This window comes from Branchiostoma belcheri, unplaced genomic scaffold, assembly GCF_001625305.1.
Source record: "Branchiostoma belcheri isolate BF01 breed outbred unplaced genomic scaffold, Haploidv18h27 scaffold66, whole genome shotgun sequence".
In the NCBI taxonomy this organism is placed as follows: Eukaryota; Metazoa; Chordata; class Leptocardii; order Amphioxiformes; family Branchiostomatidae; genus Branchiostoma; species Branchiostoma belcheri.
The window spans coordinates 299,922-326,873 of NW_017804309.1; the positions used below are offsets into that span (position 1 = coordinate 299,922).

General features: G+C 42.7%; 4 protein-coding genes across 6 annotated transcripts in view; 2 read left to right on the forward strand and 2 right to left on the reverse strand.

Moving 5' to 3' along the window:
- Positions 1–233: 233 nt before the first annotated feature.
- LOC109483747 (C-1-tetrahydrofolate synthase, cytoplasmic-like) lies at positions 234–16,623 on the forward strand. 3 transcript variants are annotated; one of them, XM_019786820.1, is made up of 25 exons: positions 234–711; positions 3,706–3,790; positions 5,014–5,073; positions 5,311–5,364; positions 5,550–5,686; positions 5,974–6,170; positions 6,590–6,742; positions 7,035–7,204; positions 7,422–7,477; positions 7,804–7,977; positions 8,179–8,315; positions 9,355–9,426; positions 11,140–11,186; positions 11,520–11,627; positions 11,885–12,062; positions 12,372–12,448; positions 12,804–12,944; positions 13,186–13,254; positions 13,372–13,483; positions 13,657–13,838; positions 14,082–14,182; positions 14,442–14,619; positions 14,798–14,905; positions 15,136–15,288; positions 15,725–16,623. In XM_019786820.1, the coding sequence occupies exons 1-25, from the start codon at positions 497–499 to the stop codon at positions 15,812–15,814; spliced, it is 3,054 nt and encodes a 1,017-aa protein (XP_019642379.1). In that variant the 5' UTR covers positions 234–496; the 3' UTR covers positions 15,815–16,623. The 3 variants fall into 3 exon arrangements, with proteins under 3 accessions (XP_019642379.1, XP_019642378.1, XP_019642381.1); XM_019786819.1 differs by lacking the exon at positions 234–711 and adding an exon at positions 2,289–3,362; XM_019786822.1 differs by lacking the exons at positions 234–711; positions 9,355–9,426 and adding an exon at positions 2,291–3,362.
- Positions 16,624–16,999: 376 nt separating this feature from the next.
- LOC109483750 lies at positions 17,000–18,930 on the reverse strand. Its single transcript, XM_019786834.1, has 4 exons — positions 18,584–18,930; positions 18,084–18,315; positions 17,631–17,778; positions 17,000–17,195 (listed from the first exon to the last, which is right to left on the reverse strand). The coding sequence occupies exons 1-4, from the start codon at positions 18,908–18,910 to the stop codon at positions 17,027–17,029; spliced, it is 876 nt and encodes a 291-aa protein (XP_019642393.1). The 5' UTR covers positions 18,911–18,930; the 3' UTR covers positions 17,000–17,026.
- A 96-nt stretch (positions 18,931–19,026) lies between these two features.
- On the forward strand, positions 19,027–24,502 carry LOC109483749 (acid phosphatase type 7-like). Its single transcript, XM_019786833.1, has 12 exons — positions 19,027–19,399; positions 19,833–20,024; positions 20,435–20,620; positions 20,861–20,886; positions 21,027–21,124; positions 21,289–21,351; positions 21,723–21,837; positions 21,999–22,112; positions 22,744–22,866; positions 23,131–23,202; positions 23,446–23,583; positions 23,876–24,502. The coding sequence occupies exons 1-12, from the start codon at positions 19,270–19,272 to the stop codon at positions 23,939–23,941; spliced, it is 1,323 nt and encodes a 440-aa protein (XP_019642392.1). The 5' UTR covers positions 19,027–19,269; the 3' UTR covers positions 23,942–24,502.
- Positions 24,503–24,581: 79 nt separating this feature from the next.
- The window catches only part of LOC109483752 (transmembrane protein 179B-like), a 5,657-nt gene continuing 3,286 nt past the window's right edge, over positions 24,582–26,952 (reverse strand). Inside the window, exon 6 of the mRNA XM_019786835.1 lies at positions 24,582–26,332. Coding sequence (XP_019642394.1) covers positions 26,144–26,332 — 189 coding nt within the window. The 3' untranslated portion in view covers positions 24,582–26,143. The remainder of the gene's footprint in view (positions 26,333–26,952) is intronic.

Here is a 26,952-nt window from a genome sequence, read left to right on the forward strand (position 1 = left end):
TCACTATTATTCGTAGGATTTTCCTGAGCCGTCAAGTCGGTGCTCTGACCGTGAGGCCAAGTCTGTGGACAAGGATCCGATATCTTCCATCACAAGAAAGCTGAATTTCACTCGGGTACGCTACACTCAGGACTTCACCAAGAATGCCCAAAGTACTGCTGTCGTAAATATAACCAACGACGAGTGTGACCGTGAACGTGATTGACAAAACGCGTCTTCCTTCAGCGAGGGAATCATTCTAGGGAGAGAACAAGTACAACGGGTTTCAAAAGAATCCATTAATGGATCATCGGACCTGTAGCTAGACAGGGTGGACCTTTCAACCTTAGCCGTTTAGTAACCCTGCAGTTGCCTCACTATTAACCCCCACTATTAAGAATTATTAATGAGTTGGGCCCAAAGGCCGTGTCGGCGACCGTGTCACTGTTTGTTGTAGTTCGAAGGGACTTCCGTGTGTTGGTGCTGAGCCGTGACGCGGGAACACGGCGTAATCATAATGGCTGGCCTGGTCCTAAAAATGCGCGGTCTCCCGGGGTTACCAGCGGCCGCCCGGAGAACGCTGTTCTTGAGCCTGAGACGATCCAGGACTGCGTCTTGGCGGAGCCGCCAGGTGTCTACAACGTGCGCCAGGAGAGGCAACGAGTCAGACGGCACACAGGTGACACCGGGCCATAAAAATGCCTACATCGTCGATGGCACTGTTTTTGCAAGGTCAGACCTTTCTGTTATTATTTAGTATTCAACAGCGTCGATTGCAATAAAATCTGTCATAGCAGAAGTAATTTTGACAGATATGGTAATACCTCTGGATGCAGGTGTTTCTACGTTTCAGACGTAAGACTCTGTGTTTGTTGATATTACCTGCACACCTTTACGACCGCCTGCGGCAAGCCGGTTTGTCGAACCAGATCCAACCAGTTTTCACCTGGCCAGTCCTGTTTTTGCTGCGTCTATTGTTGTGGACACCTGAACACCTAAGACCGAATAATCAGGACCGATTATCTCAATAGAACAGCCGTTTGTAGCCATCTCCTGTGTTGTGGATGCCACACAGAGACGTGTGTGTGTTGTGGTCCGTCGTCCTCAGTGTTGTTGTTGACCTTGGCGTGTGGGGGGCGTGTCTCGTCTGTTACATTTTTCTCAGATTTTTCAGTGGAACACTTTTTGTGCAAATGTATTGTTACCTTAAACTACCAAACAATATCCAACAACTTCATTTCGTAACGGCACAAAAAGTACAAATTTTTTTTTTTAATAACCACTTAGGGTTCCGTGGGAGACATGGGAACTCCTAAATGTTGAAACGACAGATCTGTTATTTTTATCTGAATCAAAATTAGCATTTCTTTATATTATTGTATCGTAATTCCATGTATGAATGAATGTCCAGACCTGAGCTGACGCCTTCTGGGAAGTCAAGTTTGAGGTGGGGTGGGGGGTAGGGCAATGTTTGGTTTAGACGGCTCTTATGTAAAGAAACAATATAATGCTTGTCAACGTACAAAGTTCACTTTCCCTTGTCACAGTCACAGGTACCAGTAGTGCATGGCATTGTAAACAAGTTCTCCACTGTCGACGGACGGTCTTTCCCAGAGACATGGTGCACGCGCTCTAGGCTCCAGCTGTTTTCTTACGCAATCTCACTTTTTGTCCCGGCGTCAAAGAAAACAGAGAGCCAAATGAGGAGAAGAAAGTGTGAAAGGACGATGTGAAAGAAGGAAAACATGCATTCCGACGGGCCAAGAGCAGGTTCAACAGACAAACTACTAATAATAACCTCCAAGGAGACGCGTGACCTATAACAGCTCCTTTTTCAACACCATTTTACTCGTTATGCTATGTATGCCGTAAGTCTTCAAAGTGAAAAGTTGGTCGGCGGTGATCTCCAAGCAGATGTAGGGAAGGAAGAGTATGGTGTTTTCCTGGCTGCCCCGTTTGCTGATCATCATGACCGGCATACGACATCCGTCAGGATCATGATTGTCGTGCCCTGGACAGCATAACAGTACTAGTGTGGGTCCTTGCAGGGGAAAATCGCAATACACGGTGCCATTTAATAGTACCATGTATTGCCGTGCCTGGCCGGCAACGTGGAGTCCTTTATTCATATTATTGCATGCCCTTTCTTGTAGATGGCGGCATTATATACTGTTTTCTTATATACGCTGTTCACCCGTGTAAGAGAACAACAGTGACAACAGAATTGGGAATTGGAAGAAGTCTAAGACAGTGCGGAGAAATCAAATACTGCATGTAACGTTACATCGATCTGTGACATGTGGGTAGTGGATGCCTACAAAATATGACAGAAAACGGATGTGTAAACAACACAGATGTGTGCACCTCTAGTGACCTTGCCTTCTCAATCCTTCACTTGGTGACGGTGACAGTATTCTAACAGTCCTACCACAAGCTGGCCTGGCCCCTAGAAGAGAGAGGGGAAGAGGCGCAATCAGCCCACTGACTCCAGCGAGAGACGAGACTGTGAAACCAAGGAGGTTTAAAAGATTAAACTGCACACGTTTCTGTCGGGGTTTAAATAATTAAACCTCCTTGGTGAAACACACTGCCAACCATTTTGCGATAACATCTGCAAAGAACACAGGAGTCTGTCCTTATACCAACATACTGGGGATCGTGGTATTCAGTTACCACAAATTGGACTATTTCACGGTGAATTCCACCCGATTATCTGTTTTTGGTCTCCATTTAGCGCGTCTTTTTCAATGATTTTGTACGTCTTTTTGGCGTCACAAAACTGCATTGAGCATAAGACGTGCAAAATGGAGTCAGAGCCTTATACTTGCTTTGAGACCGAAGATTGTATCAATTGAAATTTTTACCACGGATTTTGGTGCGATATGAGAATGTCACCACGTGGGCTTAGCAGACGACCCCGAGAATTCACCAATCAAGACAGTCGATCGCAGCATCACAGACATTGGTGGACCAATGGCAGGTCGCGGTGACTTCTTGGCGCGAAACGCTTTGAAATTCGCGCCAAGAAGTTTTCGGCGGGTACTCCAAGGACAACAAAGAATTTGGGAAACATCCGTTGCCGATGATCTGCAATAAATCTACTGAGAAGGATCAGCATTGTGAAAGAAAAAAACTTCAATGTTGAGGCCGGCTTTGGTTACTTCATTTGTAACTTTTGGAAACCTACGGCGGAGTTTTCCTGTGGCCCCACGAGCCTTTGCGAGCACACACAGTGCAAAGGACAGACGTGCTGAAGTCCAAGACCCTGGGCGGCGTTCCATAAACCACCTGAGCCACAGGACAGCCACCACCGTTCATACCTCCGAGAAACTCTGGACAGACGACATGCCAGCACAGGTCATCAGCGGCAAGGAGATCGCGGCGTAAGACCGACTTTTGTCGTCGAATTTTGTCGAGGTTTTCAGCAGTAGCGCGCTGCATGCAGGGTGGGGAGGGGGGCAAGTCACATGCTTACCTCGATTGGGGCGTAAACTAGAGTCTCTTACGAGTTACGTTGTGCAGTTTCCGATGATTGTGTCACTTGGCTGTGTCCCAAGGTAGTCGTGTATTTCATGATTTATCCTACACGATAGCCATAAGTAAGGGATGTTACATTAGATAAGTTGACCGGGTAGCCCCGTTCTTGGTGTTGTACTGTCGCCATCAGTGCGATCAGTGGCCAGTGTTGTAGTTTTACGATGCAGCAAACGTTGATGGAATGTTTAGGGGCATTCGTGCCAAGCTGCGGGAGGAGGTGCAGAAGATGCAGGAAGTGGTGCCGGGCTACAGGCCAGGACTGGCGGTGGTGCAGGTGAGGTGCACAGAGTCTACAGACTTCATTAATTTAATGCATGTTTGCGTTTGCTTATATAAGTAATGGTTATATTCCACACGGTCACATACATAATAACTTAAGGCTAGTTTGCGTCCGTAAGGCTGAAGTGCTCAACACATACAGTTGATTTGATTGTAACATGGGAAGTTATTTTCTCTGAATCTGACCATGGAGGTACCTCCATGATCTGACAGCAAAAGATATTTGCACCTGCTATTTTATTGACACACGCTTTGTGGCTTAGTTTGTATCTGTCATTCATTGTATCTGCTCAGCATTACACAATCTCTGGCTGCCAGGTGTTTATTGGTCCCCTCCTGAGTGCTAGGAGTGCAATTTAGTCAGACTATTATTGTATTAATCTTTAATATTTAACAAGTAGTCATGGGCAACAATTCTCCGTGAAGTTTTAATATTTTGCATGTCAATGGTACCTGCTAGACCTGACATTGACGGCGCCAGCCTCCCGGTGGTTCAATGAACATACAGATGGGTGCACCCATCAGCTGGGTGAAAACATTTCAATGACATTATAGGGTTGTTTCTGAAATATGCATTTACTTCAACATTTTATGAAAACTACTACAATTAAAAGGAAAAAAAACATGCATCATCACAGACATAATGTCTTACCACATGCGCAATTACATAGAAATACAACGGAGAGAACCATGGCTTTCAGCTGCAACATATGCATCATCACAGACATAATGTCTTACCACATGCGCAATTACATAGAAATACAACGGAGAGAACCATGGCTTTCAGCTGCAACATATTTGCAAAAACAGCCCCCCACCTTACACCAGGCGACAAATAGCTGTTTTAATGACCCACCTTCGTATCTGCCTGAAGGAATCCCCCCCCCCCATTCAAAAGGTCTTTTTGACAGCCAGTCCCAAAGCCTCTATAAATGTAGGGGTACTTCGGAAATACATGTATTACATTGACCACGAAAACAGCTACGGTTAAAATAAAAATGCCTTCATCTTGCATCATCACGGGCATGCCTGCAGATGATGAATAAAATTATATGCCGATTAAACAGATGCCTTCACAGAGTAACAAGTTGTCCTCTTAGAAAAATAAAATTTAAAAAATATTAATGATAAGCTACAAATGTACTAGTAGGTTACTTAGTGGCGTAGCGTGCTTAGTACCAGGTTTAGTCCATTATTGTGTGTCAAACACTGTTCCAGGTGGGAAACGATGAGGCATCCAATGTGTACATCAGGATGAAGATGAAGGCTGCTGAGGAGGTAATGTTCACTGTTAAGTTTCACTCACCTGCCTGGTTTCCATGGCAACCAGGACGTTTTGAGGTCTAAAGGACATGATCATAGAATCTACGTATATTATTCTATTCTACACAGGACTGTAAGAACTTTTTTTGTTTTTTGATTTGTAATCTGGCAGCATTTGGGATATGTCAGTGATCATTTCTAATGCTTAATAAGTTGAAAATAGTCATATTTATTTCTTTCCCCAATATCCAGGCGGGCATGAATGGGAGGCATATCAAGATGCCACAGGACACGACCCAGAATGAGGTATGTGCTTTACACTTACAGTTAAAGGGAGGTAAATATAACTAGGTAACAAATAACTAGGTACTGCCGGGTGCAGTACTGGGGCAAGAACAGTGATGTCGCTCACCAGTCAGTGTCTGTCAACAATATCTTTTTGATGATATAGATCTAGATCTAACCAGTAATGTATATTTCCTCTGTACCAGTTGGTAACCCAGATTAACCAGTTGAATGCAGACCCGGGGGTTCACGGCATGATCATACAGCTGCCGCTGGACACAACACAGCCAATCGACTCCCATCTCGTACTCAACACCATCGACCCGGCCAAGGACGTGGATGGGTAAGACTTCTTACTGCCAAGAAACTTCACCCTCTCCCTGCTGCCTAATCTGTAATCTATAGGTACACTGACAACTAGCATGCCTAACCTGTCGGCATGCCAACTTGTGACAATATCTTGTTTCCAAAATGAAGGTAATTTGGAAACCCCATATCTTGACTAAGACCATAGATTCCATAATACTGTTACATATGCTTTTTCAATTGACATATAAAAGCTTAGCAGTAAGCATCTTGATAACTGTTTGGTGTTATAACCTACCTGTATTAACTCCTGTGTCCCTCCAGTCTCCATGATGTAAACTCGGCAAAGCTTGCCCGGGGAAACCTGTCCGACTGTTTTGTCCCCTGCACGCCAAGGGGTTGTCTGGAACTCATCAAGTCTGCGGGAACCGATGTGGACGGGAAAAATGCAGTGGTCGTTGGACGGAGTAAGATTGTTGGTGCACCAATGTCGGAGTTACTGACATGGAATCATGCTACAGGTTAGGAAACCAAGTGATTGTAGTGAAGGATACATACCTGGTAGCACAATGGAACAGTAACGAGTGAGCTCAGGGGAGTGAGTGAGCATATTTTTTTGGCATTTAGCAGAAGCTCTTAGCCTATACATGTATCATACATGTATTAATGACTTTCAAATCCTGGCAGTTGTGCTTTACCTGACTTGCATGTTACTGGTAGTCCATCCCTGGAATGTTAGACCTGTATATACTGTACATAGTGACTTTCTTGTGAAGACCAGTGAAAGATTAGCATGTTGGTCAATTGAAAGCATGACGATTTATTTTTTTTCATCTTAATGTTTGATTCTTGGTGTCCATTCACATTCAACAAGAACATGGAGCCAAGCACTTGTTATCTTGCTGGATGGTTCACTACTGATTTTTCTATCCCCCCTCAGTGACAGTGTGCCACTCCCACACTAAGGACCTGGACCAGGTGTGTCGTCAAGCAGACATCCTGGTGGTGGCGATCGGCAGGGCGCAGATGGTCAAGGGCAGCTGGATCAAACCAGGAGCTGTGGTCATCGACTGTGGGATCAACTCCATACCAGGTAGATATGGCCAAGTTCCCTTCTTGATAGTTCAATTTCTTGGAGGGGCTGCTTTGCACTAAATTTACAAGTTCATCATTTAATATGTTAAAAGTACATGTGTACTTGTATACATTGATGGAGGTATCAACCAAGTAAAATGCTACTTACTTTTTAGGAATGATAGAATCAATGTACTATTGGTACTGGTATAAAGCTGTTGTAGGCTTCTTTTTGGCAAATAACTTCGCGAAGAAGCAGTGATGTACCTTATTTAAGAAGATGCAGGCTTTAACATGCTCCTCCTTTCCAGATGCCACCAAGAAGAGTGGGAAGAGGCTGGTTGGTGATGTTGATTATGCTGAAGCTTTGGAAGTGGCCTCTGCTGTGACCCCCGTCCCGGGCGGGGTTGGACCCATGACGGTGGCCATGCTCATGCAGAACACAGTAGAGAACGCACAGAAGGCCCTGCAGAAGTATAGGGTGGGTGGTGCAGTCTTCTATTTCAGGCATGAAACACAGCTGATTACATCACACACTGTACAATATTAAGATACAAATGATAAAGGTTTGTATGAGTACACAGAAGAATGTACATAATGTATAAGAAGAAACATACTTATGCAGATACAGAATTTTTATCAATAAATCTGGTTGACGTAATGGCCCCAGACACATTACAGTTTTCTCCTTATTGCAGGCAAGTGTGTGGAACATCAGCTACCTCCCCCTGCGACTCAAGACTCCTGTCCCGAGGTAGGTACTGCGGGAAGCAGTGAATTACATTTAGACTCGCCGAGAGTACAAACCAAGCCACCATATTATAAGCACATTTTAACTCCACTTGTAATCAGTATAGTAGGGTTTACATACTTGTAACTCACAGTTTGAAGGAAGCTGCATTGTGCTGGTATCAATCCAATCTATCAATGCTAAGAATCCTTTACAGATTAACTGGTTCAGCTCTTTCTCTAATCTTAATGACTTGTTCTTGTGTATGGTCCTTGCCTTCAAGAAATGAAAGATTTGCCCATGACTGTTAGAAGCTAGCTTTGTATCAATTCTCCGTTTCTCCCTCCCAGTGATATAGAAGTCGCCACAGCTCAGACTCCCAAGAACGTGGATGACCTGGCGCGGGAGATCGGGCTGCAGCCCCACGAGGTCGACCTGTACGGCAAGAAGAAGGCGAAAGTGTCGCTCTCCGTCCTGGACAGGCTCAAGGATGTTCCAAATGGCAAATACGTCGTGGTTACAGGGTAGGTGACTTTTCTTCTTTTTTTTTTTTATCTACTTAACATTCTAGTCATTTCCATGTAAGCACATTTGATAACATGATGATTCTGTTGTTGATATTTCAAGCCTTGATGTCTAACAGACAGTGTGTGAATTGTTGTAAAACTAAGTACAGAACTTAACATAGAGCAAGCTTCACAAATTACTTTTTTTGTTGTTATCAGGATCACGCCCACCCCCCTGGGTGAGGGAAAGAGCACCACGACTATAGGCTTGACACAGGCTCTTGGGGCTCACCTGAAGAAGAATGTGTTTGCATGCGTCAGGCAGCCTTCTCAGGGCCCAACCTTTGGCATTAAAGGTAATAGAGCAGCTGAATTATATTCCCACGTTCTGCAGCTATAAGATTACCTCATGATGTTGTGGACTATTGCTGTATTTTCCCTCCTAAAGTACTTTTTACACTTTTAAATCTGACCCAAGCAATGTTTGAGTCCGGATGTGTAAAGGAGCCGGTATGCAAGAAAAATCAGCTGTTGATTACAGTTCAGAAACCAGTGCCAAACAGACGAGCAGAGGATAGATTTTTTAAAACTCCTTTTGATCCCTTTTTGGTGATGTATGGGGGAAAATACAGTACCACAGGAATCATAGGGTCGATCATTTGGTTGCTTGATGCATTTTTATGAACTGACTGCAATGTACAGTCAAACCAGTACAAGGGAACACCTCCACATAAGGGCCACCTGGCCAACATTATGACTTTTTGGTGATCCCTTAAATAATTCCCGCATTGACACAAGCTTTAGACCAAATTTATTAGTCCCCTGAGTGGTCCTCTTGGGCAGGTTTGACTGTAGGTAACACATGTAAATGAAACATTATGCTGAAGTTTTTCCTTTGCAGGGCTTACCAAAACCTTATGCGCTGTCAAGAGTTTCACCTTTTCTAATCACCTTCCATGACTAATTTTTGCCATGTGGTTTTCCCCATGGATTTTTTAGCAATTGGACTAGGATTTAGGATTTAAGACCTAGGACTTGGATTGCTGTAGTGTTTTAAACCTGGCTATGGAACGATTCTTTGGTCTTGGGTTTCGCTTTCCATATGTTTTAGAAAACACAAAAAAAATCACAACAAGGATCATATACTGGCCAAGGAAAGATGTTTATCATTCTACGTTAGAAGTACTTGAAAGTAGAAGACCTAATGTAATATTCAGAAACTAAATATTAGCGAGAACCAATTACATGAATAGTAAGGAGTAAGCAAAATTTTTTTTTTAATTTGTAAAAGTAATTAGCACACTCATGACGTTATATGGAGTTAGTTTCCTTGAAGAACAACAAAAAGTGTATAAGAAATAAGTGAGGTTGATGAGGCTGCTGATATTTTTATAGGGACTGGTCGAGACAGTCACCATGGAGACGGTGACCATGGTGATGAGCCACACCCACTAGATCGGTCAGGAGGTGAGCCTGTTGGTACAACCCAGGAGGGCCACACGTCACTGCCATTAACGTTTATTGCTCGTGTTGTTGATCCGCTTTGGGGTTCAGATTATCTTTTAACCCTCTCCCTGCTGTGGTTGTTTTCTTTTGGTGTTTGTTATGGGGTTAGGCAGCAGGGAGAAGGTAAAACACTGGTCACTTTGAAGATGGACATTTGTAATCTGTCAAGTACGTCTCTGTCATAACAATCTTGTAACAGAAGTAAAGAAAACACACAATAAACAGAAGCAGTTTTTTTATCAAATGACGTCCCATTAAATGTAGGGCTTCCAGTTTGGTCTCTTGAAATTTTGAAGATGTTTAAAGTGACCAGTGAATAAAGGTTGACGTATGTCTGGAGGCAGCCTAAGATTTCAGATTTATGGTTGTTACGGTAGCTGTTACAGACAACTGTTGGTATTTATGTGCAGGTGACAGGTGAATATAGGACTACCTTTAGATACTGTGAACGTTGTGTTCAGGTATGTGACAATTGTCAATTGATTCATCAGGTGACTTGTACATGTAGCTGATAGAAGCACCCATTCTCTTTGCGCGCATCGCTTCTTAAGGTTACCCTTTTGGGAGTCTTTCTTGCTTGTCTTGGCAGAGCAAACCAGGATGCCAAGAGAGGGGACACCAAGAACAAGAGAGCAAAAAGCCCTAGCCTTATGGTGCTTGTGCAGCCTGGGAAAAGTCAAGAATGGGAGAGCCTACTGACTGTAGATGAAATGATGAAATCTTGGAACAGGAGAACAAAATGTCAGAGACAGAAAATGGAGAACAGGAGAGCAGAATGCACCTGTTTCTCAGGCCTACATCTATGTATGGCCAAGAATTCTGAGACAGGCAAACTGCCACTCAGTCTAACACCAGGGTTGACCTGGTTGTCTGTCCTGGCACCTTGCAGTGGTGGAACATCTCCACCTTACCCCTCCTCCAGGAGCAGCTGTCACAGCTGTTTCCATGCTGCCAGCCTTGGAAAGGGCTGTGCACAAACCTGGGTTATTCCCAGTGTTTTACACACCTTGCTGGTATGGCCAGTTTCGGTACAAAGGAGGAATGCAAGTGTTGCCAGGAGTGGATGCTGTCCTATAGCTTCTTGCAAGTTGCTGCAGTCTGAAGCCTCTATACTCCCTGAGCTTTGGAGATGTACACGTGCCCACTGCCCAGTGCTCAAGCCTTCTATTGGAATTTCCAGGGATACATTTTGTAATAGTCTTGAACACACGGAAACATGTGCTTGCTTGGATTTTCAATATGCTGTTGGATTTTTTGGTCACCTGATGGATGTAGCTAATGACTGACTGTGTTCAATTTAATTTCAGAACAAGAACTCAGGTAAGTTTAACAGCATAGGGATGATTGGCAGACAATTGTAGCAATACTAGGACCTGACGTTGGTTTGGTAACAGGACTTTCAACACTGGTTGCTTCAGATATGGAATGACACTAGGAATTTGGGGCATCTTCTAATCGACTTCAAAAGCTAATACATAATTTCCAATTCTAAAAGGCATCAAACAACAGAGAGACAGGTTCATTCAGTTGAACATTAACTTTACATTGGCCAACAAGATGAAACGTAACAGTAAGACTTGAAGTTGATGAGTAGGTTGTCCTGATTTTCAGTGTCTCTCCATATCTTTAGCGACCAGTGAGAACTTTGCCTGACTTTCTCTTCTGTTCTGCTAGGTGGAGCTGCGGGTGGTGGTTACTCCCAGGTCATCCCCATGGATGAGGTAATATTATATAATCTTAAGCCATTACTTAAGAAATGATGATGATGATGATGACGATGACTTCAGTAATATGTTGGCTTGACTACTCTAACTGGTATTGATTGTTTTGTTGACACCAGTCCTGGTGTGGATACTGATGACTTGCTTAGCACTTGTGTAACTGTCCTGTTGTCATAATAACATTCTTGCACCAAAATCATCCAGTTTTCATTTACGTTGCCAGTTCAGCTGAACATACATTTGTACATGCTACCAACCAGTGTTTTGTGCTGAAACAGTCATGTATCCATACTGAAATCATCTTCTTCTTGTCCTGCCTTCATGTTTCCCTAGTTTAACCTGCACCTGACAGGTGACATCCATGCCATCACAGCAGCAAATAACCTTCTGGCAGCTGCCATCGATGCCAGGATATTCCATGAGTCCACACAGACTGACAAGGTAGTACCTTTGAGGTTCTAGGGGAATAATAATTTGGTGGTAGGAGTGGAAAGTAGGCATTTGCAGTAATTGTTGAAACGACTGTAATAATGTGATACAAGAATAGATCAAGATCATGCATTCACCATGTGATGATTTCACGGTGAAAACCATGAACTGATATTACAGAATGCTGTTCTTTGAGACCCTTGCAAGGGTAGTTTTAGTATGTTGTTTTAGAGGGTTTGAAGTCTCTGATGCCTTGTTTCCGTTTGTAGGCCCTGTATGGACGGCTGGTCCCCACCAAAGACGGTGAGAGGAAGTTCTCCCCGATCCAGATGAAGCGTCTGGAGAAGCTGGGCATCACCAAGACCAACCCAGATGACCTGACCGAGGAGGAGGTCGCAGACTTCGCCCGGCTGGACATCGACAAGTCCACCATCACCTGGCAGCGAGGTCAGCTTGTTCGGGCCCCAGAAAAATTGTTCTTATGGATCTTAGATGAGAAAAGAAAAAAATAGATTTAGCATTTATTGTGCCATTTTTACAAATGCATTTTTTGACAACCTTACACACTGAATTTGAAAGTTATTTTCAACATTGCATTATAACCCACAGGAGCAAGTATTGCTCATCTGCCGAAAGTTCTGTCCATTTTTCTAAAATCTATATGAAGGCAGAGGATAGGTGCAATCACTAGCTATTATCCACCTTGAGAATTTGATAATCTTCTAATGTCTACCACAATGCTACTTTGACCTTCAGTGATAGACACTAACGACCGGTACCTCAGGAAAATCACCGTCGGACAGTCTCCCACTGAGAAGGGCATCACCAGGGAGGTGTGTGGGCATTTTAACATCTGAACACTTCTACTTGTTTGCTGAATGTTCATTATAGTTTCACAAGTAATCATAGAGTCAGAGTATATTTCCTGCATAAAAAGATATTTTAATTTCTGTTACAACATATAGCATTTATATGGTTATAGATATATACATTTGAAATGTAATTTAACATCTACCAACATAATATATATATAATACTAACAATATCTGCCACCCTGAAAAATGCATGCAACTAAAGAGAGCCAGAATGATTCTGGATATCTAAAATGTGCATATCTGGGGGCTGCTGCATGAGTGATCTCTCAAAAACACAGGTTCACAATAATGAGAGTGTTTTGATATGTTTCAGACAAATTTTGACATCACGGTGGCAAGTGAGATCATGGCGGTTCTAGCCCTGACGACCAGCCTGGCCGACATGCGGGACCGACTGGGCCGTATGGTGGTGGCCAGCGACACGAAGGGCCGCCCAGTCACCGCTGATGACCTTGTAAGTTCCATATCCGTCATTAGTGTCATTATCATATTGCATAACTGGTAAACTTGCCTCATGGTCTAACATATCAGCTCTGTACTCGGAGTTGATGAGTAAAGGCTGTGCCACTGCCCTTATGATTGCTCTACGTTATGTCTTGTTTGTTTTGTGAATAAGTCAGATTTTTTACATGGTACATGTATGTGATGAAAGGGGAGAGTCCTGACACCTTGTTATAATTGCTTGATGTTCCCAGGGGCTTGGAGGAGCCCTGACTGTCCTGATGAAGGATGCCATCCGACCCAACCTCATGCAGAATTTGGAGGTACACTCTGATACACTGAAATAGTCTAAACTAGTAGATGCTGATTTCAGCCCATAAATACAGTTTTTTTATCCGTGTTCTCTTATTTATTTCTCTTTGTGATTGCCATGCCTCCAGGGTACACCTGTGTTTGTGCACGCTGGCCCGTTTGCCAACATCGCCCACGGCAACTCCTCCGTCCTCGCAGACAAGATCGCCCTCAAGCTGGTTGGACCCAACGGATTTGTAGGTTAGTCACATCATGAGAATCATGAGAAGACATGATTTATTTGATGAAAATATCGAAAGGGAATTTCTTTCCCTTTTCTTTTTGTTTGCTGTCACCACATTCATCCCCTCACTCACTCATTGGGCAGGGTTTAGCAGACTCCTTTATTCATTATTGCCATGTTCCTCCCACAGTGACAGAGGCTGGTTTCGGAGCAGACATCGGGATGGAGAAGTTCTTTGACATCAAGTGCCGCTACTCCGGCCTGGTCCCGCACGTGGTCGTCCTGGTCGCCACCATCCGAGCACTGAAGATGCATGGGGGCGGGCCAAAGGTCACGGCAGGGACACCGCTACCCAGGGAGTACAAGGAGGAGGTGAGATTTTCTGGTCTTTATTCTTACATTCATTTCTGCTGTTAAGACACAGCCATACCTGTCCAACTAGTCAGTAGCTACTGAAAACTGCTAACCTTTGTGATAAAGCACAGAAGTTCTGCCTGATAACAGTAGTGAGTACAAAGTATGGTTAACTATTTTTTAGACAAATAGCCATATTGACAATGTGTTCTTCTGTGTGTGCCACTTTTGTATTTGACCCTGACCTGTTTTGACATGTAGAACATTGGCCTGGTGGAGGCCGGCTGCAGTAACCTGAAGAAACAGATTGAGAACGCTCTGCACTTCGGCATTCCTGTGGTTGTGGCAATCAATGGATTTGCGTGAGTTTTTTCTTCATTGTTACTTCTGAAGAGTAGATCTAGTTTTCAAGAGTTTTTCTCTGCTGCATGAGAAATGTTGGTCAGAAATTTCTGGGTAAAATTGAAGTCTTTATTCTGCCAATGTATAGTTACAGTTTGTTGATGTTGTACTTTGTACTGTTGTTGTATGTTAGCTTTTAGACTGACAACTTAATATCTGGACTTGCATTGTCCTGCTTTATCTTATAGATAAATGATGTAAACAATTGTTAACCTCCAGGACCGACACTGAAGCAGAGATGCAGGCCGTTATTCAGAAGGCACGAGAGTTTGGAGCCTTCGACGCCATTATCTGCTCCCACTGGGCCAACGGTGGGGCGGGCGCCGCGGACCTGGCCCAGGCCGTGGAGAGAGCCAGTCAGCAGCCCAGTAACTTCCAGTTCCTGTACGACGTCAAGGTGAGGGTCAAGGTCGTGGGTACTGTTGAAGAGCAATAGACCGACTACTACTAGCCATTAGGAACAGCATTACAACCAAAAGTGCTGGTACATCGGCCAAATTTTCATTTCTATGGTTTACTTTTAATTGATAGGTCTGAATTGGCTTCATATTTACTGTATCTTCCATCCTCTGCAGCTGCCTTTGGAAGAGAAGATAGAAACCATTGCCAAGAAAATCTATGGTGCTGACGGGATTGAACTGTCAGAACAGGCACAGGGAGCGATTAATCGCTACAAGAGCCAGGTATGAGTATGAATCATAATAAGCATGAATCATAACTTAAAGTGTTTACAATGTTATGCAACAGGACAAGGTCAATTTGTTGTAAAAAGTTGTTTTGATCAGTCAACAATGTTTCTTAGAGGGGGCTGCTAAAGTATTCTTGTATCATCAGCCCTCCCAGTAATTTGTAACATTACCTTAGACCTGTGTAAAACGCTGTGTCAAACAAACATGTTGTTATTCCTGTCCAGGGATTCAATGACCTTCCCATCTGCATGGCAAAGACCCATCTGTCGCTGTCCCATGATGCCGAGCGGAAGGGAGCGCCATCCGGCTTCACCCTGCCCATCCGAGACGTGCGGGCCAGCGTGGGTGCCGGATTCATCTACCCGCTTGTTGGGACAGTGAGTTCTGTCATTTCTAACATTTATTGTTTGTTTGCTAAAAGGGTAAGTGAATAAGATAGGGATTTTCATGATTTAAAAAACAATGACATTCTATTTTTGCAAGCCAAAAGAGAGCATCACTAAGAAACCATTCCTTTATTTTGCTTTCAATAATGCCTCATTGTTGAAATTTCAGTATCACATTAGGAAACAGTGTATCACCATCTAAGTATATCATGGTATTCACAGCTGTATTCAAGTACATATATGTAACACAAGTATTGAGTTGATTATAAATTTTTTCTCTTTGATCCTACCCCAAAGCTGTCTGTCCTAGAGTATTCCTTTGAACTCTTTATGTACCAGTAACATCTTAACATCAGTTTTACACCAAACAGCTTCTATATATACATGACTTACTTCACCTCTCAGCAATGCCCCTGCTGTTTTACAGATGAGCACCATGCCAGGACTACCCACAAGGCCATGCTTCTATGACATTGACCTTGACCCTGACACAGAGGAGGTCAAGGGGCTGTTCTAGTTAAACCTAGATGTGTCTGGACCAATCTGATCAGTTCTGCTAGCTACATGTAATATAGTTCTAGCTTGCAGTACATTATGATATTTTATGGTTGACCTTTCTAGCTAGTATACAGTAGATAGGCGTGCTTGTAATTGTGTAAAACAGTCAAGCTGATATTTGGTCTTGACTGTATCTGTCAAAGTGGTATATTTTGTGGGCAAAAAAAATCAAGATTTCTTATTGTGTTTGCTCAGGATATAATATGCTTACGTTATCAATGTAATGCAAAGAGATTCAAGCTAAAAGCACAGAATCCAATACTATCAGTTGCAATTATGTTACATCCAGGGATCAAACGATTCGGCCATGTGCAGATGTTTAAGTATAAAATTTTGAATTCTGTGTATCCTAACAATAAGCCAAGAAGCTACAGTTGTGAGTACTTTAGTATACAGATGAGTTGAGATGTAGCAAGTTTCGGGGTAGGGTTGTGTTGACTAGACATGATGACAGCTATCAATCAGAGTAGCGTTAACTGCCTGATCACCTTGTGATTATGAAGAAGGTTTGAAAGGTTTTGAATGAAAACATCACAGAAGTAGGATAAGCAATGTTATGGTTTCTGTAGTTTATTGTTTGTAACTAGTGATAGATTTGAATGCTTTTTGATCATGACATGGAATTTTAAGGAATGAGGAAAAGTGTCAGCAGAAGTTGATAGGAAAAAAACTTGCATAAAATACTGAATATGTGGACCAAAAGTATATGCATATTAACTGCCTTGATCATGAGAATTTTGCATGTCAATAAAACAACTCTCTACCTTTGGATCATGTGGTCTTATGTATGGAACATCTTTCGTAACCAGAAAATAAGTCAGGCAATGATCTTTATAGGTGCATATTAAAACATGTTACCTTGTGAAGCAGCCCAGTGTTCTCTATAGGCCTGATGAGGTAGAACTTTATCTCCAACCTTGTAATGTTTACACAGTTTAATTGATAAGCAATAGGGAGAGGGTTTCATTCAGTGTCTTCTGGGATCTTGATTAATGTCACCATTTTGATAGCAGCATCTTTATATGGGCCATGAAATTATGTATCAAGGTTGCTTCAAGCACTTGGCTAGCCCCAAGTAATAATAGCCCCCATCTTGTTGGGGAGCCTGAGCACCTTGTCGTTCTACAACCGAACGATCAGGTTGGTTGCACAGTGTTTCAGCCCCTGAAACCTACGCATGTTTGAGTGCTTCCTGCTGACTGAGTTTGGCCAGCCTGTGCCTGTTGTCCTGCACGAACTCCCTGACGTCCTGGGGGTGAAGTTTGTGGTGCTCGCGCAGAGCCCAGCCGATGGCCTTCTGGATGAAGAACTCCTTCTCATGGCAGCATTGCAAACACATCCTGAGCAGGGAACAGCAAGTTATAGGTTTGATAAAGTGAAATCATATAGTGGAACTCATATGTTCCACTTAGAATTTACTGGGTCAATACTATAGAGTTGCAGGCATGCCAGTTGATGAAGACATGGGAGGAATGTGGAACATTACAGGTTCATTTCGGCTTTGTTACATCAGGTTGTACAGGGTCGGCAGATTAGTTAGGCCATACAAATGTATGTCAACTTAAAAACAAATTTGTCTTAAACCTGTGTATGTTACCATTTAAGGTTAAGAACCTTAATATGAAAGAAGGGGAGGAAAGCCAGTTGACAACAGATACTCAAAAGTTTAAGGAATCAAATTGTAAATGTACCTCTAGGACTCCACAGTTCAGATTATAAGAAAAAAAAAGCACATGAAATGGCGACAAAGTATTTTGAAAGCATATTTGACCCACCTGAAGAGCCTGCCCTGGTTGGTGTTGTGTTTAGCCTTGAGCTGGTGCAGGATAGCAGTTCTTCTGAGCCACAGGTTCTCATCCTCCACCCACTCCTCCATCACAGGCACCATGGTGGTGGGGTACCTCAGCACAAACTCACCCACCACTTATACAGGGAACATGCGCATGTGTTTTAAGGCATTGGTCTCATGAAGGCCACTGTGTGAAACTGCAAGTGACACAGGCTCCATTCCCAACCCCTATTAAGCATATTTGTCAAAACATTGCCCATTTTGGGGAATGATAAAAGAAAAAAATTTGGGTCATTTACAGTGGTCAGGATTATCCCATTTCTAGAAGGTCATCTTATTTCTCTAAGATGAACAAACATTTCTCTTCCTCTAAGATAACCAAACCAATCCAGCCAGCCCACCACCCCAACCCCCAGCAGTCATGATCCTTGTTCCTCACCATTGCTAGCCAGCATGTCCACAGTGTCCCACCAGCTCTTTGTCGTGATGAGTTCCTTCACACAGTCCAGTGACGTCTTACACCTCCCCTCCTCCTCCCCAGCCAGCACCTGCCAGCACCTGATCGCCAGGTCCGTGCCGCACAGCTGGAACTCCCGCTGGGGCTGTTGCCATAGTAACCTCAGCAGCTGACGGAGACTCTCCACCTCTAACGATGTGAGGTCATCAAGGACCTGTGGAAAACATGTATCACATACATGTTGGATCCCTTTCACATGTTTCGGTAAAGCAAGGCGATTCAATTGTGGGACAAAATTGCACCTTGCACGAAGATCAAATGAGGTAACTATATATTCTAAGTAAAATTCTATTCTACTGTTGTTGGGTTTGATCAACAACAACGTCTCTAAAGGCAGTTGAAAGGATAAATGTAGCAATTTAAGTAAGAGGTAATGAAAGAGCTAAACATAATAGCTTACATAATCTAGTTTGCAACATTACCTGTTTGTCTATAGCTCTTCTCTCTGGAGCCGAAAGACCGTAGAATTCGAACTGGTCACGCATGTACCTTTTCATCTGCATCGCCTTTGCACCGTCAGCCGCTTTACTGTAAGCCTGTCTTAATCTGTTGACGATCGTTTCTGAAAAGTTTCCCGTACTTTTGCCAGCAGTTCGCGACGGTGCCTGGGACCCGGAAGTCATCCTCACCGAAGCCATCTGACACAAAGCTTCACTCTTTCTGCGACTCTTCTTCACTTTTGGCATAATTGCAACAACGGCTGTACTTTGGAGTCCGCTGAGTATATAGCCGTTCAGTATTGATACCATAGACGGTACCAAATATTGCTTTTCACGACGAAACAGGGGGTAAAAGTGGTAAAAGCCAGCCCGTATTCAGGCAAATGCGTGTTCCCGCCAAAATGTCAAAGTTCATAGGTTGTTACGTCACCGACATTAGCGGCTCACATTTGAGGGTATTTCGGTATCGGCATGGCCTTTACCCTTTGTTGTGTATCCGTATACTCGACTCCCCAATACAGACTCCTTTAGCCTCCGAGAAGTGCGTACTACTTTTGGGTACAAGGTGCAAGGACGGGCGGAATCCTCAACGACCTCTAATCTCTCCTTCTGTGGCGTGTTGTGTACCGTTACAAGAAAGTAACGTTACCTGACGGACGCGGGTCAACATGCGGTCAGTCTTTTCGGGACAGACGGCAGCCTTGGTGGCGGTTCTTGTCGCCGTTGTCACAGCAGGCCCCGTGGTGAAACGGGACATCTACGGGGGATGGCCGCAACAGGTGCATCTGTCCTACGCAGGTGGGTGGTGGCGTCTTCAGGGGGCGTAGCACTGAGACCTACCGTAGGGCGCCTCCACAGAAGTTTGCTAAGATAACTTCTAACGCCGATATGACGTGAAATATTTAGCAATTTGCACCTCAACATTGAAAACTGATTGGAATCTACGTTTAACTGCACTCCAGATCCAGATAAAATATTTAATTCTAATTATATGACACAGAACAAGAAAGGAATGTGAATTTTAGTAAAACGTTAAACTTTATGTGAATTATTTGCGAAAAATTCCTTTATCAATGATTAACAATGAAAGACCAACAGTCAACAAAAAAAGGATAGGGTCTGTTGGATTTTGCTTATAAGGTCAGTTGGGTAATGAGGAACACAGCATTGCTCCCCAGTATTAATATGAAAAAAAAGCCTAATATTAAAACAAGCCTTTCTCCCCACCCAGGTTCAACCAGTGAGATGACGGTGACGTGGAGCACTGCGAACAAGACGGACTCTGTCGTGGAGTACGGGGAGGACGGGCTGGTGAAGACGGCGCGAGGGTCCAGCGTGGAGTTTGAGGACGGGGGAGACGAGCATCGTGTACAGTACATCCACAGGGTCACGATGACGGGTCTCACTCCAGGACACAAGTACAGTCAGTACATCTCTATTTATATTATAAGACAATGTAGATTACCCGTGTGACCTGATTGTACATATTATTTTGCTGTGCAGCTCTGTTGACTATATTAATCTCCAACAGTAATGATCACTTTAGCTTTGAAAAGTTTGAACTTTTGAATCTTTAACAGACCATTTAAGGATAATGATATACTAATCAAACTACATGTAATTCAAATAAATCGATGAAATATCAACAACCCTCTGCATTACAAGTTTCCAACTGTGGCAGATGGCAGGAGGCTGCAGTGATAGTTCACTTTTTCTGTTTCTTGATTATATTTCTCTCTAGTGTACATGTCTTTATCATAGTTGTTTTGCTATTTTGATACTTGTGTGTAACAATTTGACAGTAACAATTTCTTCTTCCTTCAATATCATCAGTGTACCACTGCGGCAGTATGGAGGGAGGCTGGAGTGACTTGTACACCTTCACTGCCATGAAGGATGGAGCAGACTGGAGCCCTTCCTTCGCTGCCTTCGGAGACATGGGTAATGAGAACGCCCAGTCTCTGAGTCGACTGCAGGGCGACACACAGAGGGGCATGTATGACTTCATCCTGCATGTCGGTGAGTCAGTGATATCAGTCTGAACATGAAACATGAAATGAGTTGTTGAGTTTATGATGGGCAATCATTATATTAAAGGAGAATTATCTTTCTTGAATATTAGTATTTGACCTATAATGAGTGAAAGTAAGTCTTATGTTTTGAAGTGTATATTTGCCTTTAATCCCATCACTCACACCTAAATGTTAGGTATTTGGTAACATCTTTAATATTGCCTATTAAGTTTCTGCTTTGTTTCAGGTGACTTTGCATACGACATGGACACTGTAAGTTGTCTTCACTGTCTAGATGTTTTTCTTTATTTCCAAGCAAAATGATTGTTATATTTCTGCAGTATTTTCTATTTGAAAATTCATTACTTAAGAAATGTGACAAGTGCTTTTGAACAATTGGCTGTATTTTTCAGGAGAATGCCCGTGTGGGTGATGCCTTTATGAACCAGATCCAGTCTATAGCTGCCTATGTACCCTACATGACATGTGTGGGCAACCATGAGAATGCATAGTAAGAGCAACATTTTCTGTGTACATGTACACATGTATATGAATGTCATCCTCCAAATCATGTTAATTTAATTTGTTAATTTGTTTGTCCACACTAGCTTCAGTTGGCCATGCTAGCTGTATTTCTTCTACTGTACTAATGCCTGTTCTTTTTTCCCTCCACAGTAATTTCTCCAACTATGTCAACAGGTTCTCTATGCCTGGAGGGGTGCAGAGTCTGTTTTACAGGTAAGGCTGGTATCTGTCCATGGTGCTGAATTATTGTTCCTTTGCCTGAATATCAGCAGTTGCAGACCTAGATATAACACCTGAGAAAAGACAGTGTACAAAGGCAGTGCAGTCTTCTAAGTTGTTGAAAATTTATGAAGATAGATTCTTTGGAGGACTGGTACCTGACCTTGGTGCTGAATCATTCTCCCCTTTCTTAAATTGTTTAAGTGGTAGGTTTAGAGGGAGTCGATGAGAGGGATAGTGCTGACCAAAAAGGAATGTGAAGATGAGAATGTTTGTATGTTTGTCTCTGTGCGTTTATGCGTGTGTGTTGAATGTGTGCATGTGTACACGCATGTGTATGTAATCTCATATTTTTAAATTTCCAGCTTCGATGTTGGCCCTGCCCATATCGTTGGTTTCTCCACTGAGTTGTACTTCTATATCCAGTATGGTCTAAAGCAGATGACAGAGCAGTACAAGTGGCTGGAGCAGGATCTCATGGTTTGTGCCTCATTTGTCTCACTGTTTTTTGAGAGGCAGACTCTTTTGAAGTTTTTGCATGTGTATCCCTCCCTTAGTTGGTCTCACATGCGGTTGATGTTACCCTTTGTTGTCTACGGTCCCTCCTCACTTCCCTCTGATTTCTGCCATGTCTCCTGTAGGAAGCCGCTAAGCCGGAGAACAGGAAGCAGCGACCCTGGATCATCACCATGGGCCACCGCCCGATGTACTGCTCCAACAATGACCACGATGACTGCACCAAACACGAGAGTGTAGTAAGTCTACTTTCAGTTACAGTCAAACCTGTCTAAACCATAGGGACCAATTAACGGGCTTGAAGATAAAATGGATTCTCAATGTTTCAATCAGTGGGACAAACAAGTGGGAAAATTGACCAAGTGCTGACTCTTTAGGCTAGGGTGGTTAACATGGCCTGGATTCAATGTATGCACACTTGATTTGGCTACCCAATTATCAGTTACAGGGTTAGGCAGCAGGGAGAATAATAAAGGGTGACTCCATACTTAAGTCACCACATTGTTAAAACTGCCAATTGCTAAATTGATATACAGCACATTTGTGTAAATAGAAACATATAAGAGTGTTTATGTACCACAGGAACAACAATGACTGAAGATAGAATGGATACACAAGTGAAGTAAGTCTGCCCTGAAATACATACTGGCAGATTAGCCAGTTATATGAAGGGAACAAGGTTTATGTACGGGGGAGGAGGTGTGGCTCTGCTGCATGCATATCTCATAGGTGTGATGTTATGATTATGAAAGATATGTGCATGTTGTTTGAATTACAGTTATTTCTTCTACAAGCTCAAAAGGGATATAGAGGGCAATGCCGATGATGGAGAGAAACAGTCTGTTTACATCCCATTCCTTTTTTTTGTAGGTGCGTAAGGGGCGTGTTGGCTTCCCTGGGGTAGAGGACCTCTTCTACAAGTACGGTGTGGACCTGGAAATCTGGGCACATGAACACACTTATGAGAGGCTGTGGCCTGTCTACGATTACAAGGTAAGGTGATGTTATTCATGGTTACATTTCATTTCATAATTGCGTTGTCTGAAACAACTCCATGGGAAAAATGGCATTTGCTATCCAGGGTAGTTACCATTAGAAGTGAATTAAAGCTAACAAACACTGAACTCCAGACTTGTTGTTCATCCCTCGTGGTTGATACTATAGAAACAGCTGTCTCTCTGTCCTCATACTAGTTTTATCCCTTCAGTGTGTGAGAAATGTTGACCACAATGTGGCCTTGTTGTTCTTGATGTTCAGGTGTACAACGGCAGCATGGCCACCCCCTACACCAACCCCAAGGCTCCTGTGCACATCATCACTGGCTCTGCAGTATGTACATGCTTACTTCTCATTCTCTACTCTCTAGTTTATACTTTAAATAGTCAAAGAACCACTTGAAGGTGAATTTATATCTCTATATCTGTATTGGCAAACCAACATACATTGTATTCATCAGGGAAGCAAACCAGAGGAGTGAACCAGAGGTAGAATAGGATGGATACCAGAATACCCATTGGTGGAAACATAATGTGGAAGCTGAAAGTAACTTGTATGTTTTTAATTCTTACTCAGGGATGCAGGGAGCGTCACGATGGTTGGGTCCCCAACCCTCCAGCCTGGAGTGCCCTCAGGAACTCTGACTATGGCTACACCAGGTTCAAACTGCACAACTCCACACACCTGTACCTGGAACAGGTGTCAGATGACAAGGTAGGTTACAGGTGCACAACTCCGCACACCTGTAGCTGGAACAGGTGTCAGATTACAAGGTTTGGTTACAGGTGCACAACTCCACACACCTGTACCCGGAACAGGTGTCAGATGACACAGTAGGCTACAGGTGCACAACTCCACACACCTGTACCTGAAACAGGTAGTTTTTATCATCATTAAGAGTTGATGATAGTTCTTGATGAAGGTACATGTAATTGCAGATGAGGCAAATGCTCAATGCAGCAACGTTTTGAATCAATGTGACTTTCATTATGTTTTCTCATTTCAGGATGGACAGGTGATTGATTCTATCTGGGTCATCAAGGACCAGCATGGTCCATACAGCCACACCTGAAAGCACCTGTGATACCTACAGCTGCAGCTGACATACCTGAAAGAGGAGGGGGAAATTAGTCCACTCAGAAGGAAGCACTTGAAAAGAAATCATAGTAGTTGGAAATAATGAAAATTAGTTGCATTTAGTTTCAATCTCAACAGAATACTAGTATCACATCAGAAGTGTTATCAGAACCTCTCCTGTTTTTTTAAGGACAGTCTTTTGAAATCCAACTATGCTGGTGTATATGTTTTCTTTTAAATGTTTTAAAAGAGTTTTATTCTAAATCTTTTTGTTCTCCATAATGTATTACCAGTAACTGTCATGAATTCTGAAACATTACATTCTTATATAAGTTATAAGTGAAATCTATTGTTGCAGTGATGTGATTTACAATCAATAGTTACCATATTTGAAAATATATGCCAAGTAGCTGGATTAGAAATGAATCTCATTTTAATGTGCCAAATCTTGGGATGATGTTTATTTCCTCCTCTAGGAACCCACCCCAGTCTGAAAATGAGTCAATTGAAAGTAAATTTTACACTGAAATAAAAACCAGTGATCATTGGTTCTCAACCTGGTGTCTTCATTGTAACAGGCCTTTCTTGATCAAAAATGTAGACATCCTTACATATCGAGACAAACACCACAAAAGAACATGCCTTCTTAAGGTTACACCTGTTTATTGACAACTTGTTCAACTGTCTGCAGACTCTGCATTGATGTTTGGTTGTGTTATAAGACTTAACATTCAAATGGCATGATAGCAACCTGATGAAGATATATGCACATCTTACAGTATTGGAGCAGTTATTGCTATTGTCTCTCTACATTTTTTGTTGAAATTGCACAACAGTAAGAAATGGACTAAAAAAATCACCACAGATGGCCATGGCTGTGGTAATTCATAAATAAAACAATAAAAACACAAACAGTTCTAAACTCAAGAACCACATGTTTCGCAGTGATTGTCCATTCAAGTCAGTCAGTACAAACTCAGGTTAGACATTGCAATATGGGAGAACTGCCAAACCAGAGAAGGTGTGTTCCATGGCATACACCAAGGACATTATATATATATATCCTTGCCTACACCTTGTCCTCAGGCTCTGTCTTTATTGTTCTTCTTCATCTTTAGCATTCCAAGAAACAGACAGACATATGTAGAACAATAGTGGTACAATGTTGATGGTTTCCTCTGTCAACCATTAATTATTACCCGCATGTCTGACAGAAGTACCTCATCCTACATTCAGTCTTATTTTCCTGAATTCATAACTCTAGGATCTTACCTATTACAAGTACAGAAGGTTGGTTATGAGTGATTTACACCACTTCTGCACTCACATACCATAAAATATATGTCATGTTTTCAGTACCGATATTTGCAAACAATTTTCAATTCAACATTGGGAGTTTTACGTCTTCAAATTTTCTATGACTTGTTGCTGATTATGTACATGTACTAAAGTTCATTTATAAAAAATGCTTCTTGAATATACATGCATCATGTACGTATAATACTGTTGCTGCTAAGTTTCTGTACAGTGGTAAATTGGTCTGTATCCTTTTTTTCTCATCTTTAAACTACATGTAATGCAAAATAACATGAGCACCACAATACTACAACTGTTCACATGGTACCATATCAGAATCTAAATGTCAAAATCAGTCAAATATGTACATATATTGCTTCCTTTTTACAAGACAGAACATTTACAATCTGTAATAGTAGACTATTCAGTATAATATTATATTTAAAAAAAGAATTTTTAGAAACATATTATGACAAACTCTCAAACCATAAGATACTCAATGGCATTCATTTTCTCCAGCTTGATTCTGGTGTGGCAACATTTTGATCACGAATGTTCACTGTGTGATCTTCTGAAAAGTACACAAAATGCTGACTTTCAGCCAGAATGGAACAGATATTTGGTTCTGTAGTCTCTTCACTCCTGTGGGGTCTGCAACCTTTACTCTGTGGGATCCGACAGAATCATTAGACTTTACTCTTCGATCCTGTAAGATTTGTAGTTATTACTACATGGGTCCTGAAGGATATTCACTTTTACTGGGGATACTGTGATATCTGTAGTATTTACTCTGTGGGATCCTGTGGGATTTGAAGTCTACTCCTTGGGATCCACAGGATATGTAGTCTTTGCTCCATTGGATCCAGGATCTTTATTTTGTAGGATCCGTAGATCAGAGTCCTTACTCCGTGGGATCCTGTACGATCTGCAGCCTGCGTCTCTCCCCCCAGATGAGCGGTCTTCTCTCATCGCCCCCCTCAGACTCGGGCAGCGCGAGGTCGTACTCTCGTTTTCTGGAGACGACAAAACACTGGACCGTCACCATAGAGGTGGTCAGTGCCCAGACCAGGAACAGCACCCAGCCAAAACTCTGCAGATGAAAAACAAAACATTCTAATTACCAGATGTTACAATTTTTACCTGTACCTTAAAGGTGCCCTAAGCGATATCTGGCCGATAGTAGGCTGGGAGCATTAAATTTCAAAAGTCTGTCTTTTTGTCACATTTTCACGCAGTATGTTGAATCAACCCTATCCTATCCCATACCGATAGTCATGGAGCAAAAATTCGATGCCGCTTTGCCGTACGAACGCCGTGAAAAACTACGTGCCTCCCGCCACCGGCAGTGGTGTCGGCCATTTTTGAAATTTCCGAGCGCTCGCGAACACTTCCGACTTCTTCCGACCAGAGCCGAGGACGAGTCACGTGGTTAACCACGAACGCGCTGAATCAGTCGAACTGCAGGTCATCCTGAGTTTCCGCTACATATTGATACATTTCGCGTAATGTCATAAAATTCGTTTCCGTTGGTATGAGAAACTGTATGAATGTGGCTACCACATGCGATATAATAAGTGTTATGATAACATTCAAGTATATACAAAAAGAGGAATTGAATACAAGGTTCTGACCATTCAAAAATCGTCAAATTTGAAGTCAATCGGTTTCGAACTCTTGCGTTCGATCCATGGAACCAAGGCAGCGCGTTCC